Raw genomic sequence first — 18,492 nt, 5'->3', positions numbered from 1 at the left:
CTCTGGAAGAAAAATTACTTGGAAGTAAAGCAGATTTTTCACCAGCTGAGCCCACTGTTCAGGCTGATGCAGGCAGCATGGGAGGGACCACATATTCCTTCCAAGTCACCTTTGTAGCAGGTGGCAGAAATCTGCAGGCTTACTGGCACCAGGGCAGGTGAATTAAAACTACTCTAATATTTAGTGCTAGAACTGGGAGGAGAGACACCCTGGAAAGGGTTCTGCAGGACAGCAGGGACCAGGCCAGGCCTAAAATTCGCAGCTCTGTTTTATTGTTATCCAAACAGTGATACCCACAGCATACTTCAAATCCTCCCTTCACTTAGAGGTTGGGATAGGAAAAGGGACCCAGCTCTTTTGCTGCTGAGAAAAGACTCTTTACAGGTCACAAAACAGCAGTGAAGAGCCAGCAATGGAGAAGGGATGCAATCACTCTCAGTTGTTGACATGCTTTAATCTTCAGGGATGAACTGAAAAAATAAGTCCCAACTACTAAAATAATTGAGGTTTGCAGGGACAAAGCCACTGCTGGCTGCCCTGCTGTGCAGGAAAGGCTGTCAGTGGTGGGATGGCCAGAAGGAACAGTTCTCTGCTGTGACTCCTCTCAAGATACTTCCTCCTGGACTTTATTCCTTTTCTCCAAAGACATATACATCAGATGGATGTTACAGTGAACAAAAAGGGTAAAATGAGGAAATACTTCTTACAGTGCTGGAATATCAGATATTTAATTGGCAGCTTTCACCCTGCTGTGACACAGAAGGAGGCACAACAAAGGCAGGAGTGCTGGACTTCAAGTCATCTTTGCTGTGCATGCCAGCACTACCACTTGCAATGATATTGCAGTAGCACTAGTCAAAAAATTCCAGGTGACAGCATGTCAGAGGGTATCCTGGGGGAGCACCAGGACCTCTCTTCATGTGCTCCAACACAAACTTGAACAAAATCAAAATTCCAACATGGAGCACTATGCCGGAAGGATAAAAAGGCCACAAGGATAAAAAGGCCACAAAGAGTTCTGCTGCCTCTCAGATAAGACTTCTCATTATGAATCCTTCCCTAATAAAGCTATCACAAACTGCTTCTGTGTGTGCTCTAGGGAAGGCCCTTGCCCACTAACTCCCTGCAGGTGAGGCATCTTCTGGGGCCATAGCTGTTCTCATGGAGCAAGAGGAGGCAGAAGAGATATTCAGGCACTTCAGAGTTCCCCTACTTGCTCTGCAATGGGAACTGGCCAAGAGACAGCCTCAAATTCAGTCCTGACATGAGATGATGGGTTTTTACTGCCATGCACAGAGTTTTTTTTTCCCAAAGACAGTGAAACTGGCATTTGCAGTGCTTTCCTGAAGCGTTCTCTGCCATCCGTCCTTTTCACAGTGGCTGCAGCAGTCCTGCGTTCCTTTACCTGCCACAACACATCGGCTCCTCAAATGTTATGCACCATTAGTTAAGGCCTCTACACAAACCTTACACTAATGTAAGGGCTCAGAAAACAGTCATTTGTGTGCAGCTGCAGATGCCCAGGAGCTCAGGCAGGAATGCTATTTAAAGGTTGCCTCATGGCCCACCGGTAACTACTTAAGTCAGCAGCAGATTTGGCTCAAGGGCTCCGAACTGCCAAACGTCGCTGACTAGCCCATGGATTGCTGTAAAATGTCATTTGCGCTGCTCTTACCCACAAGAGAAGATTTGCAAAGGTGGGTCCAAATGTCACCTGCTGAAGGTCTGCTGCTTGATTTCAAGGCAGTAAAGAATGTATTGAACTAAAAGATGAAAAGACACGGTGTGCAACAGTGGAAAGGATAATGACTCGATGGAGAAGTAGACCAGGTGGCCGTTTTTGCGGGCAGGAGTAATTACTACGTTCCACGCTCAGACAGTGTGAGAAAGTGCTGCCCAGCGGTCTCAGGGGGTTATTTCTGAACCTGTATCATAATTTTCAAAGGGTGCTGTTTCTTCCCCCCATTTGTAAAATACGCTGGCATGCTGCCTTTAAACAATATATTCTCTGTCCTGCTCTTAAGTTGAAGAATGCGGCTCAGGAAAGTGCTGTTTCCCCAAAGAAAAAGCTGTATCCATCTTGCACATTTCATGAAAGCCCCAGAACAGCTTTCTGCAAGCACACTGGAATAGAAAAGGTATAGTGCCTCAGCTCCACCACAACTGCTGGACAGCATTTTACAAGGAATTTATCTCCTGGGCCAGAAGAAGCTGTGAAAATTCCCCAAAGAGATGTCAAACCTTCATTATTGATTCGGTAGCAATGAAAATTCCTGAGGTCTCAGTTCATCCCCTATAAAACACAAAAAGCACCAGTCCTGCCTGTGCCTCACTATTCATTGTCAGAACAATATCTACTTTAATTAAATCTGTTAAAGTGGAATATGACACCCTTTGGGACATAGATTTAGCATGAGACTGTTTATCAAGTGTAGATAATACTAATTGTTCCCATGGAGATTTATCTGCTATGCTAGTTACAGTATTAGGCTCTGGCATCAGTGTCCCATGTGCCTGAATTAGAGGAGAGAGGTGAACCTTGTTTATAAAAACAAAAAGTCCTGAAGGTTAAGGTTTTCTTTCAAGTGTCACAATCATCGACCTGGAGTTGATGCTCCTAGCTGCTGGCCTTGACCCACGTGTGTCTGCAAGTCCGGGAATATTAATAGAAAGAAGGCACTATTAGAGAAATACCCTTGTAACACACTCTCATTTGCATGACTGCTCTTCAGTTAGCAAGTGGCTAATGCCATCTGCTCCTGTGACATCGGAGGGTTAACCCACAGCAGGGGCAGACCCTGAGTCACAGTCTGTGTAAGCAATCACAGCTAAGAGGCAAGGCATCAGCATTACATCCTTTGGCTCCTGGCTAACTCCAACCATGCCACCATCCTTATGTGGTACTAATATTCCAAAGGTCACGCTGTCCCTTTCTAGCACTGTGCTGTCAGACAGAGATGTGGGCTTTGTGCCACAAGAACAAGACAAGATGAAGCAGACTGGTTTTTCAGCAGAGTGCGAAGCAACAGAGCTCCCTGAAGTTCCTTACGGCCAGATATCTGAACACTGATCCTAATGCACCCTACCTCTGGGAAAGCTTTGAATACCACAAGGTCTTCACAAATGCCTTGTTTGTGTCAGCTAAACTCTGCATGTTAACAAGTGCCTGCTATTGATCAAGGTAATTCAGCTTCAGGATTTAAACAGGGAGACTTACTAACAAGAAAGGAGAGGTGCTCACACACTTTGAAGTAGATGCAGTTCAAGACATTCCTCTCATTTCCCTGTCCACGGATCCCCACAGCTCCTGCAGGCCTTGCATCTGCTCTTAGGCACAGCACGGCAGGGCACATATGCAAGGAGAAAGGGAAGTCACACTGCTCCCACAGCTGTCCACTTCTGCAGCAGCGACAGATAGCTGCTGAGCCTGGGTGGAAGATTATGCTTGGTGATGTGACACATGGGTCTCATTTCTTAAGGGAGAGAAGTCACACTGAGATCTGAAGAAACTCCCATCACACTCTAGTCTTTTACCCACACTGATGATCTGCACTGGGTGACCAACAGGAACAGAAGACGTTGAGTTACCGGTGTTGTCTGCAGCTTGGTGGATGACACTACATCCACAACAGTGCTGGAGAAAAGAGAGCAGCAGCCATTCCTCCAGAGCTCCCTCCACACTGACACATCTTGTATTGCTCGCATCTGTAACCTTTGGGATGCTTTTCTCCGTCACTCCCTGAGATTATGTATCTGCCCTGAAGTAATTCATAGAGGCCATGTAGATATTTGAGACAGGACATGCTGCAGAAGGAATAATTCCTAGTTTGATTCACTGACCACTTTGTCCTGGTGATCTCTTGCAATGAAATCACATTTATAACTTTTCATGGTTCAACTCAGTCAGGCATCAGGCTTCTGTAACCATTGCAGAGGAGCTGCAATGGGCAGCTGACCAGTGGGCCCCAGCCAGGTGACACCAGCTAACAAGATACTTGAGAAGGCTGATGGAGGAGTGAAGCACTGATTGGGACTGTGTGAACAACCCTGCTACTGCCCATGGGAAAAGCATCAGTGATTTGGGGTGCCAGATCAGTTTTCTTTTCCCTTCAAAAAGGCAAGTAATTCAGGGCTCTATCAAGGGAGAAATAGGTACTTAGCAAAACTTGCTATAGCTTATGAGTTCCTAGCTGGATGGTGAGAAGCCAGAAGTATGTACTATGATCACCGAGACACTCCTAACTGCCTCTGCCCAGCACATGCCTTCACTGCTTGATGTTTCTTCTTGGTGTGCTTCAGCCAACATTATTGACTTCTGGTTTGTTACCATGAGCCAAATGCTTAGAGGCTACTCCCCAACTGATCAAAACAGAAAGAAATTAACAAACTACAACACCTTCTGTCCTAAGAAGAGTGAGAGGATGCAAGCAGCATTGTGCTCTGTTGTCTGCAATGGTTCATGCACAGATGCTCAAAAGTAAGAGAATAGAATAGAATAGATTAGAATAGACTAGACTAGACTAGACTAGAATTAACCAGGTTGGAAAAGACTTTTAAGATCATCGAGTCCAACCTATCATCCAACACTATCTAATCAACTAACCCACAGCACCAAGCACCCCATCCAGTCTCTTCCTAAACACCTCCAGTGATGGTGACTCCACCACCTCCCTGGGCAGCCCATTCCAATGGCCAATAACTCTTTCTGTGAAGAACTTCTTCCTAACTTCCAGCCTAAACCTCCCCTGGCTCAGCTTGAGACTGTGTCCTCTTGTTCTGGTGCTGGTTGCCTGAGGAAGAGACCAACCCCCACCTGGCTACAACTTCCCTTCAGGTAGTTGGAGACAGCAATAAGGTCCCCTCTGAGCATCCTCTTCTCCAACAGCAGCTACCTAATATAGGCTTGGAGGTATGAGCTCCACAAGACCCCAGGCCAGTAAGCAGTATGACCTGCTCTGTCCATGTCTTGCCTGATGGCCTGAAAACATTATGTGGCAAGAAGCTGCTTTTCATTGTCCTGCTCAATGCCACAGGCGAAGCTCCCAGTCCTCTGCATCTCACTCTTACCTTAAAAGGCACTGCAGATTTATAGGAGTCAGGCACTTCCCAGCTCAGTAACACAGATGTTTTCATGACGGCATTGACGCGGAAGTTCTTAGCAAACACTGAAATGAAAAACAAGATATTTGAGCTCTGTAAGGCCAAGTCAGGAGGGAGCCAGGCAGCAGCTCGGCTCCAAGTCTCTCTTTGTCTAACTCAGCAGCAGAGGTCAAAGAGTTCAGCTACAGCAGAGAAGTGAGATATGAGGAGAAAAGAGCAGCAGCCTTTTACCAAGTCACCATTCTTCAGTGGAGTTTTGCTTTCTGACTATACTTTCCAGCATCACAGAAAGAAAGTTGTAGGGTGAACAGTAGCCTCCCTCTCTTCCCGCTCCACTCATACTCTCTCAGCTGTTTGTCATGATCAAAGCATTGTGGTGCTCAGGTACTGGATCTGCAGATGATCCTACTCAGCTGCCTGCTCCAGTTCAAGCAAGAGCCTTTCATGTAAAGGTGATACATCAAAGTATGCCTGTGGAGCCACAAAGGCATTTAAGCTACCACCAACACCCCTCTCCCTCTAAATGGCCATTTTAAGGGAACCTTCATTGAGCCTCCCCTTGCAGAACTACTTTCAGTGGGTGCAGGGAGCCAGACAGCACCTGATCTCACTGGTCAGAGCAAAGAGAAGCGTAGCCTCACGAACCAAAGCAAAGGTCCCTGTCCTGGAGGCAGAGCTTGCTGTTAGGGCTTGTTAGTTGGACACTCACCTTGCTCAACTGGCATGGTCCGGGACTGGATGCTGGGGCTGAGTGGCCCAACACCCTTATTGGTGCGGGCCCTCACTTTGATGTCGTAAGTGGTATCGGGCTTCAAATTCATCAAAGTTATACTTGTGTCCTTGGTGATGTTAATGAGGTCCTGCTGGCTATTTATGTCCCTGTATACCACTGTGTAGTTAACAATCTTGCCATTTCTTTCTGCCAAGACTGGGGGTTCCCATGCAACTTCTGTGGTGGAAGTGGTGAGCCCCACCACACGCAGGTTCTGTGGGAAGCCGCTTGGCACATCTTCTGCGGTAGTGATCTCCTTCTCAAACTCCTCTCCTGGGCCAGCTCTGTTCTTAGCAGACAATTTGAAGAGATAAGTGGCCCCTTTGTGCAGGTTGGTCACAGTGTAGTGATGGTCTCTCTTCCCGAAGTCTATCGTGTTCATCTTTTCCTCATCAAGACGTCTGTACTGCAGCCGGTAACCCAGCAGCTCCCCTACCATCTCCTTGGGTGGGTGCCACTGGATGAGGGCTGTGTTCATGGCTGTCGTACTAATCATCATGGTGGGCTTCCCTGGGACTGCAACATAAACACACAATGACCATCTATAGCCTGGGAGGAGGAGAAGGAAGGACCGCTTCTGTGCTGCTCAGTCCATGAGGATTGAGGAAAGTGGGAAAGTTCAGACAACAGGGTGAAGAGGGCGACAGACAATTCATATGGATAGAGGCAGACCAACCCTAATCCAGTGGTGAGGGAAGCTGAAGCCAGCCAGCTCTGGTCTGCCATTTTCCCATGTGCTGCTGTCTAAAAAGGGAATAAATTCAGCCATATACAGCCCCAAAATGCATCCCCTTTTATAGGAAAGGTTTTAAGTATCTCAAAGCATCATATTTATCTCAGAGAAGATCTGAATCCCATCCTCCCAATCGGTGGTCTTCAGACACTCCAGCTAGTGTGCAGCACCAGGCCACGCTGGCCCTGTGGCACTGTACCACAAGAGACACACAGAAGCCCAAGTCCAGTGCCCTCATCTGTCTGGAGGCAGACAAATTTCATCCTGAAACCTTGCAGTTTTACCATCTGCAGAGGCAGCGAGCAGAGCTGGGTGGGCTGTTTGCCATCAGAATGCATTCTGGCTCAGGCGATGAGCAGATTCGTGACGTCAGCGTCCATGGGAGAGGTGAACACAAGTGTTCCACAGGATTTTTGCTTATGCTGCACAAGTCAAGGAGTGTTGCCGTCACTAGTTAGGAGCTGATGGCTTTAAATTGATGGTTTAATACCTTGATATCCTTCAGCTAAACAAAAGGATGTGTCTTCAGGTCACATCAGCTCAGATTTGTAAACAAATCAACGGATAGGGAAGATACTCAGAGTCAAAGGGAGGGGACCACTGATAGGAAAACAAAAATGGGATTGTAGCCAAATCTAGTTAAATATCCTCCTGCAGTTTTGAAACATGAGCCCACGGAGGAGAAAAATGTATTTGACAGAATCATGCCCCGATTTTGCCATCAGAGGGCGATACCAACACTTCCCTTTGAGGTCAAGCCTGCAGTTCAGCCTGTACAAAGGTGGCTCTGCGGGCGCTTTTGTAGGTATTTAAGACACACAATTACATTTCCGCTGCCAGAGCCATCCTCCTCGCACTCAGTGCAACGTCTAACAGCAGCTAGTATTAAGGGACATATTATTTTCAAAGCTGATTCCAAATATTAACTTTAAATGTGCATCATAGCACGGGAAGACCCACTGCGGTTTACAGTGCAACACTGGCACATTTAGGAAGCTTTTGCTGTTTATAGGACAGCTGTAGCAATTTGATGAACAGAGCATACATCATGCCGAGGCACAAGGGAGACAGCATTTGAGATTGTGACAGTGGAAACTACCTCTGGAGCTCCCCATATGCAGTGCAGAGGAGGTGGCAAGCTGTTCCTTGTTTAAAAGCACCAGGCGCAAACGCTCCCAGTTTGCACAAGCCGCATTCCCACAGTAACGAGCGGTAAATACTATTCCTGTGGCTGATGTGAGGAAGCAGCAGGATTATCAGCTCTAGGACAGGTCTAGTGAGTGGAAAGCGAGGACAAGACAATATCAACTAGTTGGTGCCACCACCTAAGGCAAGCTTGACTGCATCCGGAGGAAAGCACCCGATGAAATCTTGGGTGCCCCTGCTTCAGGCTGAGGCTGCTGTGTAGCACTGGACATAGGGTATGCGTTTCTACCAAGACAGCAGAACCAAACTGGCTGGGATCACCAGGATTCTAGAAGCTGTGTGTGCAGCACTCCTATGGCAGGTTCTGTTGCATTCCAGATCTAGGAGCAGGCAGGCTCAAGTTTATGCAAGCCTGAGGAAGAAGCAGCAGCAGTGGCTGGGGATGGAGCTGAGAAGCGCCTCTGAGGAGCCCTCTGAGCCAGGGCCCATCCCAGGCAGCACTGCAGTAACCTTAAGAATCAAGAAATGGCACTTGCTTATGGGCATAAGGTGAGGACAGGCTATGACTCCAAAGCTGAGGGAGGGCCTGGACTCCTCTTCCTGGGTCTCTGGACTATGCAGTGTTTCACTGCTCTCTCAGGGGCCCTGGCAGTGTCTGTCCATCTGTTTGCTGAACTTGGTTCAGGTGATCCAGTAGCAAAGCCTGTAAGCAAGGGCTGGAGATCACAAGAATATGTACCTCTGCAGCATCTCCAGCCCTCATGTTTCCTCCTGTACAGGTGTCTTGGCCATAGTCCCCATGCACCTCTTGGGAGGTTTTAGCATCAGCCCTACAAGGCTGCGGCATCTGCTCCCCACACTCACCTGCCCCTGTGGTAGTGATGACTTTTGGCTTGCTGCGGGCACCATCTCCTTTGGTGGTGTAGGCAGCGACTGTGACAGAGTAGGTGGTTTCCGGCAACAGGCCTCCAATGACGGTCTCCTGGGAGCACATCCATGAGGTGGAGAAGAGGCAAATGAGAAGAGCAAATACTTGTTACTGGAGTGAGCAGAAGGAGGGCACTGTGGTCAGCATCACCAGCAGTGACACACTGACATCCTTGCTGGCTCACACTCCTGCATCGCATTCAGGCATGCACGTCTTGCACAGAGCCAGCAAACAACAGTTGCTGCCACTCCAACACTCACCTGCTCAATTTCAAGCCCTGTCTCTAACACTTGGCTTTTCCAGGAACTCACCAGCAACCTGTGCTTCTGCCAAAAGGCAGAGCTGCTCCAGAGATGGTCCCGCATGAAGCCAGAGCCACCCTGCCACAGTATGCCTGCAAGTAAGAGACTATGGAGCTGTGAACCAGAGCAAAAGCCAGTTCAGATCACTGTGGAAATCTCCTGGGGGCTAATTTGGGATTTTTAAAGTTATCTCTTGCAGCAGAGCCACGGGAAGCAAAGAGAGGCAATGCAGGGGCGGAGGGCCCCAGGCAGGGAGCACCTGCACTAGAGCATTGTGTTCACCCTCCCTGCCAGGCGCGAGTTGCAGGGATGGGATGGGGTCAGTGCAAGGCCTGGAGGGCAAACCCTGCATAGTGGGAGGTCTGGGAGGAGAGCGGACTTGCACCCTTGCATGCTCTGGCTTCCTCTGGGCAGGAGAGGACATGGCTCTGCACTTCAATTTGAGATCAAAGAGGGAAGCACTGCTCCTCCCTCCTGGCCTCCAGCAGCAACACGACTTTTGCCAAGCCTGGCTGGCCAGGCCTGTAAATGAGCAAGCACAGCGAGCTCTGAAGCTCCCAGCAGCTCTCTGCAAGCTCAGGGCAGGAACCTCTGAACTGTATTCATCTGTGGGTGCTCTGGAATGAGCAGGGGCCATTAGCAGTAATAACTCATCAAGCCAGAAAGCAAGAGGCACCTGGGTGGGACCAGGAGCTGGGGGAGCTTTTGGGAAGGAGGCAAAGACTCTGAGATTGTATTTATCCTTTCAGACAAGGAGAAGAGGCAAAGATAGAAAGGGGTAAGCTCAAGCTGGTTGAGGACAGGCAGCATGAGCACTGTTAAGAGACTACTCCTGGGCTCCAATATCATCTGCCTGGAGGATCCTTGCCAACTATGGAGGTTCAAGGGATGCCTGCAGTTGCTTTCAGATCACAGCCAGTCTCCCATCACTCATTCGCACTAACACCCACACTATTAAACCTGCTGATTTCCAGTCAGTGCTGCTGGTTCAGGTTACCTGCCCAGGCTTACTCAACAAAATCACTGTGCTACCATTGCAGAACCAGCCAGCCCAGAGAAAAATCAACAAGCACCAACAAGAACCCCGCCAAAATCACCGTGTGAACCAGAGTTCGATCCCAACTCCGCCCCTGCAGCAGATCGTGTGTGCAAGTGAGTGGATGCACAGTCCGATCGGTGCCAGTGGACCCGCGGGGGAAGCACTCACACAAAACCTGCAGACTCTGAACATCCCAAGAGAACTCACTCCGCCCAAATCCATGCAAAGAGAAATTCTCACGCAAAAGCATGCCACCAGGAGCAAAAGCAAGCCAGCTGAGAGGAGGAGAGACAGGGGATGGATGAAAGAAGGTCTGACTGCATAATGTAAACACAGTGCTGTCACGACAAAGCCACTCTGCGTGAGAAGCCTCCACACAAAGCAGGAGGAGAAATGCATCATGCCGTGGAAGCTCACAGTAGGGCAGGTAATTGAATTGCTGACTCTAAAAAGGTCATTTTGCAGTTTGTTCCTCCAAATTTGTGTTTCGAAATTATGTGGAAAAAATTGGATTCAGCTGCTTAAATGTGATTGTTTTCTTATTACTCTCCGTGTTCCAGCCAAAGGTCACAGTTGAGAGTGTAGGTTGTTTTTCAGGACTATGATCAATGTGGTTTACAGATCATATTATCACGTTTGTGCCGTGCGCCCCAGTGGGCCAACCACTGCGAAAAAGTAGGATGCACCTCTGGAGTCCATCACTTGAGCCTGCCTAAAACTGCACTGCAACAAGCTGGAAATACAGATTATAGGAAATGCCAATTGCTTTTCTGCATTTAGCAGCAATCTAAATGCCAATTTTCTCTGGATTTGCTGCTTGTGGAAGGTTTCACAATGTAACTCTCCAGTCTCATTAAGAGAGTGAAAGGGATGTTTTGACAGCACTGTGTCTACAAAATTCACAAATCGATTTACCAAATCCCTCTTTTCCAACCTGGAATACACACCAGTGGTACTTACATGGTCGACGGAGTCCTCAGCTCTCCACTGATGAGGGAGAAAGGAAGGAGGAGAGAAAAATGGAGACACAGAATTTTAAGGGGCGACATGTAGGAAGGGGATGATGACGACAACAGCAGGGGTTAGCAGGACTAGGTTTGGGGGGGGATTACAACACTTATACACAGAGGATCACTTGGCACAGGTTGTGCCAAGGGAAGAAGTGGCACAGAGCAATTTTCTACATGCTGCTAGCCTGCGTAGTAGGTCTGAGATCATTCACACAAACAGGGGCAAAAGAGCTTCCTACTCGTATAGACAGAGAGGTCATCACTTCCTACTCTGCAGTCCTTTCCCCTTCTGGCTTCGCACTTTTCTGCCTCTTCTATGAGCAGAAGAAAGAAGGGATAGTTTGTAGCTATGTGGCTGACTGCTCCCCCACAAGTCACAACAGTTTTGTGGCGTGTTCTCCAGTTTCCATCCTAGCAATCCCTCAGCCACCATCTCTTGTTGACAAAGGCTTCATCGCACAAAACTGAGAGGGCACTCTGCAGGAAGCACCAACACAACAGTTACAGACCTGCTCTTTCCTGTTTCATTTGAAAGAAAAGGCTCTGGTGACCTCAGAAAACCAACGAGTGCCATGTCCTGTAAACTGTGTGGTGCGAGAGAGGCTGACATGTTGCGTAGAGCTCTACACTAAGTTGCTCCTCTCCAACAGTGCTGCAAGGCTTGAGTGAGGCTCAAACTGATGCACATACTGAGGAAAGAGCCTCTTACTCCCAATTACACAGCACCAAACAGCAAACACTCATTTGGTAAGAGCAGCCCTGCAGGTGAGACTTCTATACAAACCATTTCCCAGTAAAAACTTGTGAATTCTTAGCTGTGACAGCTCAGTTAGGTCTCTGAAAAGGCAACACACAGGTTTTTGGCTGGTTGTGTGGTTCTAAGGCATCAAAGCTGCATCGGGGTGATGAGACTTAGCAGTCCTTGGCTGATGCCACACATGCCCATAGTACTGTTCTTTGTGGCTGACACACCAAAGCAAGGTTTGCAGAGATCACAGCGAGCTCTCTCAGTTAAGGTAGTGTGTTACATCAGGTTACTACACCTGCCTGGAAGAAGCACCAGTTGAAGGGTTCAAGCACAGAGATGAAAGTGGAAGATAGCTTTTCTTGCCCTGACTCAGTGTGAGCCTTGCTTCTGAGCCTGATCTGCCAGTTATGAAATGGTGCTCAGATACTGACTTCCTCAGGACACTGGGAAGCCCAGATAATGCTGCTGTGGTGCTTGGGAACCGGCAAGTGTGGCAGAAGTACTAAATAGCATTAAAGCAACAAGTTGCTTTTTGTACTCAGGCTGTTTGAGGTGGTTTTCCCAGGCTGCAGACTATCACAGTGGCAGAGTACTTTCCCCAGCAGTAAAATACATGGCATACCTTCAAAATATTTGCTATTTTATTTTCTAAATTCAGAAAGAAACAGCTGTTGGAGAAACGTCCCTTTAAGATTTTATTACAGTTCACTTATTTGATGCTGTAAGACTGCAGTAGAATTACCCACCTAAAACCCCTTGAAATTTATCTCAGCTAAGAGGTCAAGTTGTCCCTAAAGACTCCCTATAAAGCCAAGGCCCTCACTATGTATTATGGTCACTAAAGGTCCTCTTTCCACAGACATCTTAGTGTTATTTCCAGCACTGCACACTGAGCTCAACCAAAATCATTGCTATTGATGCAGTCAACAGCCATACACTGCCCCGCTGATTTAAAACCTGGCAAAAGTCTTGCTGCAGGAAGGGTATGAAGCCTGGTAGTTCTTCTTCCCCAGAAGTACACTTCTGTTCCAACAGCGCGTCCTTAATGGATGGGGGCCACGTGGTTGGTAACACCCCAGCCTGCCTCCAGCCAAGCTGCAGGAACAAAGGTGTCACCCTGCTTGCAACAAACAGTGGAGTATACCTGGGCTGAAGATGCTACAGCATCTCACAGCTTCCAGCACCACAGCAGGGAGTTTATCACCCACTAGGATTTTAGACCAAATGTTTAATGTTCAAACTCTGTTTGCTCTTATGTTTCAGTGGACTTTAATCTTGCATTAGATCAGAGTGCAAAGAAATGCCTTGAGATCTGTGCTAGAAGAGTAACAGTAAAAAGCCAAGCCTGCATAAATACTCTGGTACAAATTCAGTTTCATTATGAAAATATCATCTGCAGATCAAAACATTTCCTTCCTTAAACAAGCTCAATTGCTTCTTAACTGTTTAAGGTTGGTCAGTAAGACAAATTGATCTCAAAAGCCCAGGAGCTATGATAAAAAGAACGCAGACAGGGCTGTGTGCATGAGGCAGGATGGCTCAGGGAAGTGCTAAAGCTAACAGTGTGTATTTATGGCAGCTGCAATGCCTTAATGTTTCATTTTACACTTCAACACCATGGAATGGCTGCTTTCCCTGACCACATCTCTTGCAAAAGACAGACTCAAGCCCTCCTAACAGCCCCAACTTTGGGAAGTGGATATTATGGGTTTCCTGCAGATCTTCCACCCCTCTATTTCAGTGACTGTGATGTAACAGTAAAACTCAAGACATAAACTCGGGTGCTTAGTTTGTGGGGTGTGGAAAGGTCTAAGGGTTCCAGAACTTCACCTCTGTCCATTACTGAGACATGTCTCGAACGATGCCTTTCAGTTTTGTTCCACTTATGAAGCACAGCACATCTCTCCACACTAGATTCTTACCTAGATGAGTACACATGCATGAGTTGTTCCAAGTAAAATTCAGATAAAGATTCTTGACTATCACACAGTGAAAAATAGAGGTTGTAAATTCCTCTCTGTTAAGCCTGGGGTGGGCACTGCCCAGGGAGAATAAGATTCTCTGCTTCCCCTTTCTCCTTTGATCTCAATCCAACAGCTTGAAGCACTTGCTGTTACTTCTTCCTGCTCTTCTGGAGCAAGCTGGTGGGATGTGCACTTAGCCTGCATGCTTGATGGAGAAATGCTGCCTGTGAAGACTACACAACCTTCCTGTGAGCCTGCAGCCCTTCTCGTGGGCAGCACACCTCTCCCCTGCTATGACTCTGCAGAGTGGGAGGAGGAGGTGACAGAAGTTTCTCTTCCACAAAGCCTGACCTCCTTCTACCCAGCTGTATGCAGCCAGTTGCCAGCAGCACAAGCACTGCAAAGCCCTCTGGGCAGGCTTGATCTCCAGAGGCTGCACAGTGAGGTTAATGTGCATGCTGTATTCTCAGAAAGATGAAAGCAGCAGGCTCCGGAGTAAATATGCTGCACAATGAGGAGCAAGAGCAGCTCTTGGGGCCACTCTGCATCATGAGGAGAAAGTCATCCCGGTCCTACTGAGGGCAAGCAGGCTGGACTGAAGCACTATGCAATGGATCAACAGCCAGCCTGAAACAAGCCTAGCTGCCTGAGCAAACGAGTCATGCCTATATGGGAACCCAAACAGGAAGGCCTAGCTCTGCTGCCACCTCTCTGCCCCGTGCTCCAGACTCAGCACTGAGCTCTGCAGGGCACATACAACTGGTACCTGGGAAGGGATGGAGAGGATCAAGCCCACTGCTTCTTCTGTCACACTGCAGCTGCCCAGGGATTAGAGATCAAGGAAAGTAGGTGGGCCCTTGCTCTCCTCTGAAGACCTTAATGCTTGTTCCCCATGGCTCTGCTACCCTCTGATCCCTCAAGCTGGTAAAGATTTATATGAGAGTGGTGGAGTGCAGCTGAGACCCTGCCCTGCTGCCCCTGCTCCTTTCAAAGGCAGCCTCTTGATGCTCAGATGAATTGGGCACAAGACCCAGAGCACAGAAATCAATCTTCTGCCATCACTCACTATAGAATGTGGCTGAGTCATGACGGGCAGGGCCTGTGCAGGAGGTGGTGTAGGTACCTGACCTAGCTCTGCAGCAATACACATGCTCTCCCTGGGCACTCCTCCACAGGGCATGGTCACATTTGCTTGCCCATCAGTCTGTTAGTAGGAGGCAAGAGCTCAGACTGGAAGGCACAGAGAAGTCTGATGGAGATAATCAGTCACAGACACAGCCACATAGAGGAGGGAGAGACTTCAGCTTCACTGCAGGACCATCCCAATAACTGCTTACTTTTTCTAGGCAGGAGGCTGTAAAATGAAATGTGAGCTCTCCAGCACCAGAGGTGTGACTTCTCTGCTGATGTTTTAGTCCTTTCTGCTAAAATGGTTTTGAAAACTCAGGATCTGTATTATCTGCATAGCTAACATCTCCATTCCCTTTTCTTTTTCCTTTCATCTTCTTTTACTTTCTCATCTTCAATCAGGAAGAACCATGAGTCAGCTTTAGCACCAGTGTCTTCATACCTTCTGCAGGAAGCAGATTATGTGGTACAAACCCACTCAAAATCAGCAGAAAGCCTAGCTAGGCAGGAGGAGGGGCTCTGCATACATGTCCAGAGAATTTCTTCTCTGAGTGCAGATTTTCAGTCAGTTTACCTCCCTGTGCACTGGTATAAATGTTTATGAATGTTTCTGAGTACTGAACTGTGGCTATATTCTGGTCATCTTCATCTTCTGACTTTCAGGGACAGGTATTCCAGTGTAGCTTTTTGTTTTCTTCCATAGAAAATAACTCTTCCAAGACTACTCATCCCGGTTTGATCTGTCTGTTTGCAAAGACACACACTGCTGTACTGAAAGATGGCAGCTCTTACAGAAGCTCTTGAGCTTCTGGAGCAAATGTATTTCATCACAAGCACAGGTCATGCCTGGCTTCTCACTCTTTTGGCAAATAAAGATCTCTTCTGCCAAGTCAGTGAAACCTCATCCCTGCAGGGTCATCATTAGTTTGTCCCAAGAGTGATATGACTTGTCCAGAATAGTCACTCCTCTGCAACTATCTTTTGGCCTTCACTTCCATCCAAAAATTAGTGAATGAGTTCACAAGAATCAAAGTAGCAAATCACAGCAATTAAGAACTTTCCCATATAAATTCACCAAATATGAAAGACTGGTGAGTGCTGTGATAGGCCAGCAAACCTCGAGCAACTTGCTTTCTTGATGCACACATGCAAAGAAATACAAAATCCAGCACTCCTTGGAAAGTTTCTGGACCTGGCACCTCCATTCCTGCACATTAACTTGGGGTTTCTCTCTCCGAAATGTATGAGTAAGAAGCGAAAACAGAACTGGCTGGGCAAGCATACAATATTTGAAAACACCAACAAGAACAACACTGCCAACTTCGCCCACCTACACTTGGGACCAACCCATTAACTCCAAATTCCAGCATCAATTGTTCACAAAACACAGATTATATCCTCCTGGAATAAGCAAAGGGCAGCAAGCAGCTTTGCTAATGATGAAAATAATGCGGCATCTGATACACAAACAGAGATGTGCCCCAGACAACACTGCAAAGACCCTCAAAGCACTTCCTTTCTTTTTCCTTCCACGTTATTACTGAGTCTTATCCTTCAGAATATGAATGGGGAGTAAAGCTGCCTCTGTGCACTGCACTCCCCACTGACAGACGTATAAATGATTCACAGCCGCGTTCAGCAGACAGATCAATTAATCGTTGCAGCTCTCCAGTATTTATATTGGGCATCATTCAAGCAAGCCGGCTCGGAATCGATTACTCATCGCTTCCAACAGCAGCAGATCCTCTACTTCATTTATACGATTATCTTTGCTGAGAACAGCATGGGTCATGCAGGACAAAGGACCTTTGCTCCAAAGGAGCTGTATTTCATCACGGAGAGGACACCAAACGCTTCCCTGGACCTTGGGGAAGAGGCAGCTATGCGTAGCTAGGCTGAGCAGAGTGCACAACCATGCCTGCAGCGCTGTGTGGGAACAGGGCCTCAGCTCACCGACGGTGAAGTATCCAGGAGATCACACAAATACCAGCAGATTGTTGGACAGGGATTGCAGAAGACAAAGTCCTTTACAGGCAATGTGGGCCTGCAACCCACTCATTCTCCCCCACTTTCTTAGCCTTTCCCAGACTCAGATAGCTTCACCTACTTCTTGGTTTCAAGAGGCAATGCAAGGTCAAGTCATAGAATTGAAGAATGGACTATGTTGAAAGGGACCTTAAAGATCAACCTCTGTGCCATGGGCAGGGACACCTCCTACAAGACCAGGTTGCTCAAGGTCCCATCCAACCTAGCTTTGAACAGATCCAGGGTTGGAGACAACACAACTGTGGGCAACCCATTCCAGTCACTTGCTATTCTAATGAAGAATTTCTTCCCAACATCTAATCCAAATCCATCTCTTTCCAGTCTGAAACCATTACCACCTATCCTGTCACTACATGTCTTTGTGAAAAGTCCTTCTCCAGCTATCTTGCAGGCCCCCTTCAAATACTGGGAGGCTGCTATAAGGTTTTGCTGGAACCTTCTCTTCTCTGGGCTGAACCACCCGATATCCTGTGCCCACCCAACAACACAGAACCATCCCCACACCCCACAGGCTGGCAGCACCCTGGTGGACTCTATCTAGAGAGCAGTGTTGCCCTGAACAAAAGAAGCACTAAAGAAACCTTATTTAGAACTCTCTGACAGTTTATAATCTGACTAGCAAAACCCAACTTGCTCCAGCTGGAGTCTGCACATGATGTGGCAGGCAGAGAGAGGCACATGCTGGAGAAAGGGTAAGGGAAGAACTTCATTCAATACATCATCCTTCTTACATCAATCCTTTCCTCATTAAACTTTTAACCTGTCTGTGAGGCATGGTTTAGGGATAAACTGCTTGCCTTGCTCAGGCAGGGCTGAGTCCCACGCTCTGGAGCTCCAAGAGGCAGCCACGAAATACTTGGATCTAGTCATCCCGGCCCTCTGCAGAGAGTGACGGTGGCATGCCCACCAGCCTGTGGTCCCCATACTGTACCTGTGCTTCTGACAGCATGACATCCTTGATCACTGGCTGCCCTCGGGGCTCGTTGTTTTCCAGCTTCACGTACGTAACCTGGTACCCACGGATCTGCCCGTGCTGCTTGTTGGAGATGGGCAACTTCCAGCTCACCCGGATGGCAGTCGAATTCACAGACTCTACCTCCACCTTTCGTGGTGGAGCACTGGGCACTGCAACACACAGAGGACAGACAGTTAGCCACCACCACACAACTGCTGTCAGCTGCCTCTCGCTTCTTTGCTACCTTCCCTCCAACTCGGTGGAAGAGTGGCCCTGATGGTACAAGTTTCCTGTACCTGCCCAGAAGGTGATACTGCAGTTTTCCAGTACGACCATATCCCTCACACTTTCCCAGCATCCAGGCACCTTTGCTACTTTCATCAGGCAAGAACATGACTGTAACATGCAGGAGCATCCCTAATAAAAGGTACTGTGAAGGATCTGACCCAAGGTCCATCTAACCCCTTTGTCTCCAGCACTAGAGGAGGAAGAAAGACTACAAGAAGATAGGAGAATATAAACAATATGGTAACCACCTGCCGCTCAGAGTGCCCTGCAGCAGAAGGAAGGGTTTTAACCCTTCTTTGCCTGCCACAACACCTCCACTCAGATCCCTCTAGG

General features: G+C 47.9%; 1 protein-coding gene across 8 annotated transcripts in view; it reads right to left on the bottom strand.

The window, feature by feature from the left end:
• Positions 1-18,492, bottom strand: part of PTPRF (protein tyrosine phosphatase receptor type F) — a 430,746-nt gene that overhangs the window by 46,171 nt on the left and 366,083 nt on the right. For 4 of the 8 annotated variants that reach the window (XM_068141543.1, XM_068141542.1, XM_068141545.1 and 1 more), the window contains 5 exons: positions 17,848-18,041; positions 10,981-11,007; positions 8,616-8,733; positions 5,810-6,388; positions 5,068-5,165 (listed from right to left, as the gene is read on the bottom strand). In XM_068141543.1, coding sequence (XP_067997644.1) covers positions 5,068-5,165; positions 5,810-6,388; positions 8,616-8,733; positions 10,981-11,007; positions 17,848-18,041 — 1,016 coding nt within the window. The remainder of the gene's footprint in view (positions 1-5,067; positions 5,166-5,809; positions 6,389-8,615; positions 8,734-10,980; positions 11,008-17,847; positions 18,042-18,492) is intronic. The other 4 variants (XM_068141544.1, XM_068141546.1, XM_068141548.1 and 1 more) reach the window with 1 other exon arrangement.

The sequence above is a fragment of the Melanerpes formicivorus genome, unplaced genomic scaffold, assembly GCF_026170545.1.
Source record: "Melanerpes formicivorus ecotype bairdi unplaced genomic scaffold, bMelFor1.0.p_v2 SCAF_7, whole genome shotgun sequence".
NCBI lineage: Eukaryota > Metazoa > Chordata > Aves > Piciformes > Picidae > Melanerpes > Melanerpes formicivorus.
Note: the sequence above shows the minus strand (reverse complement) of the source record. Positions and strands in the feature narration are given on the sequence as shown.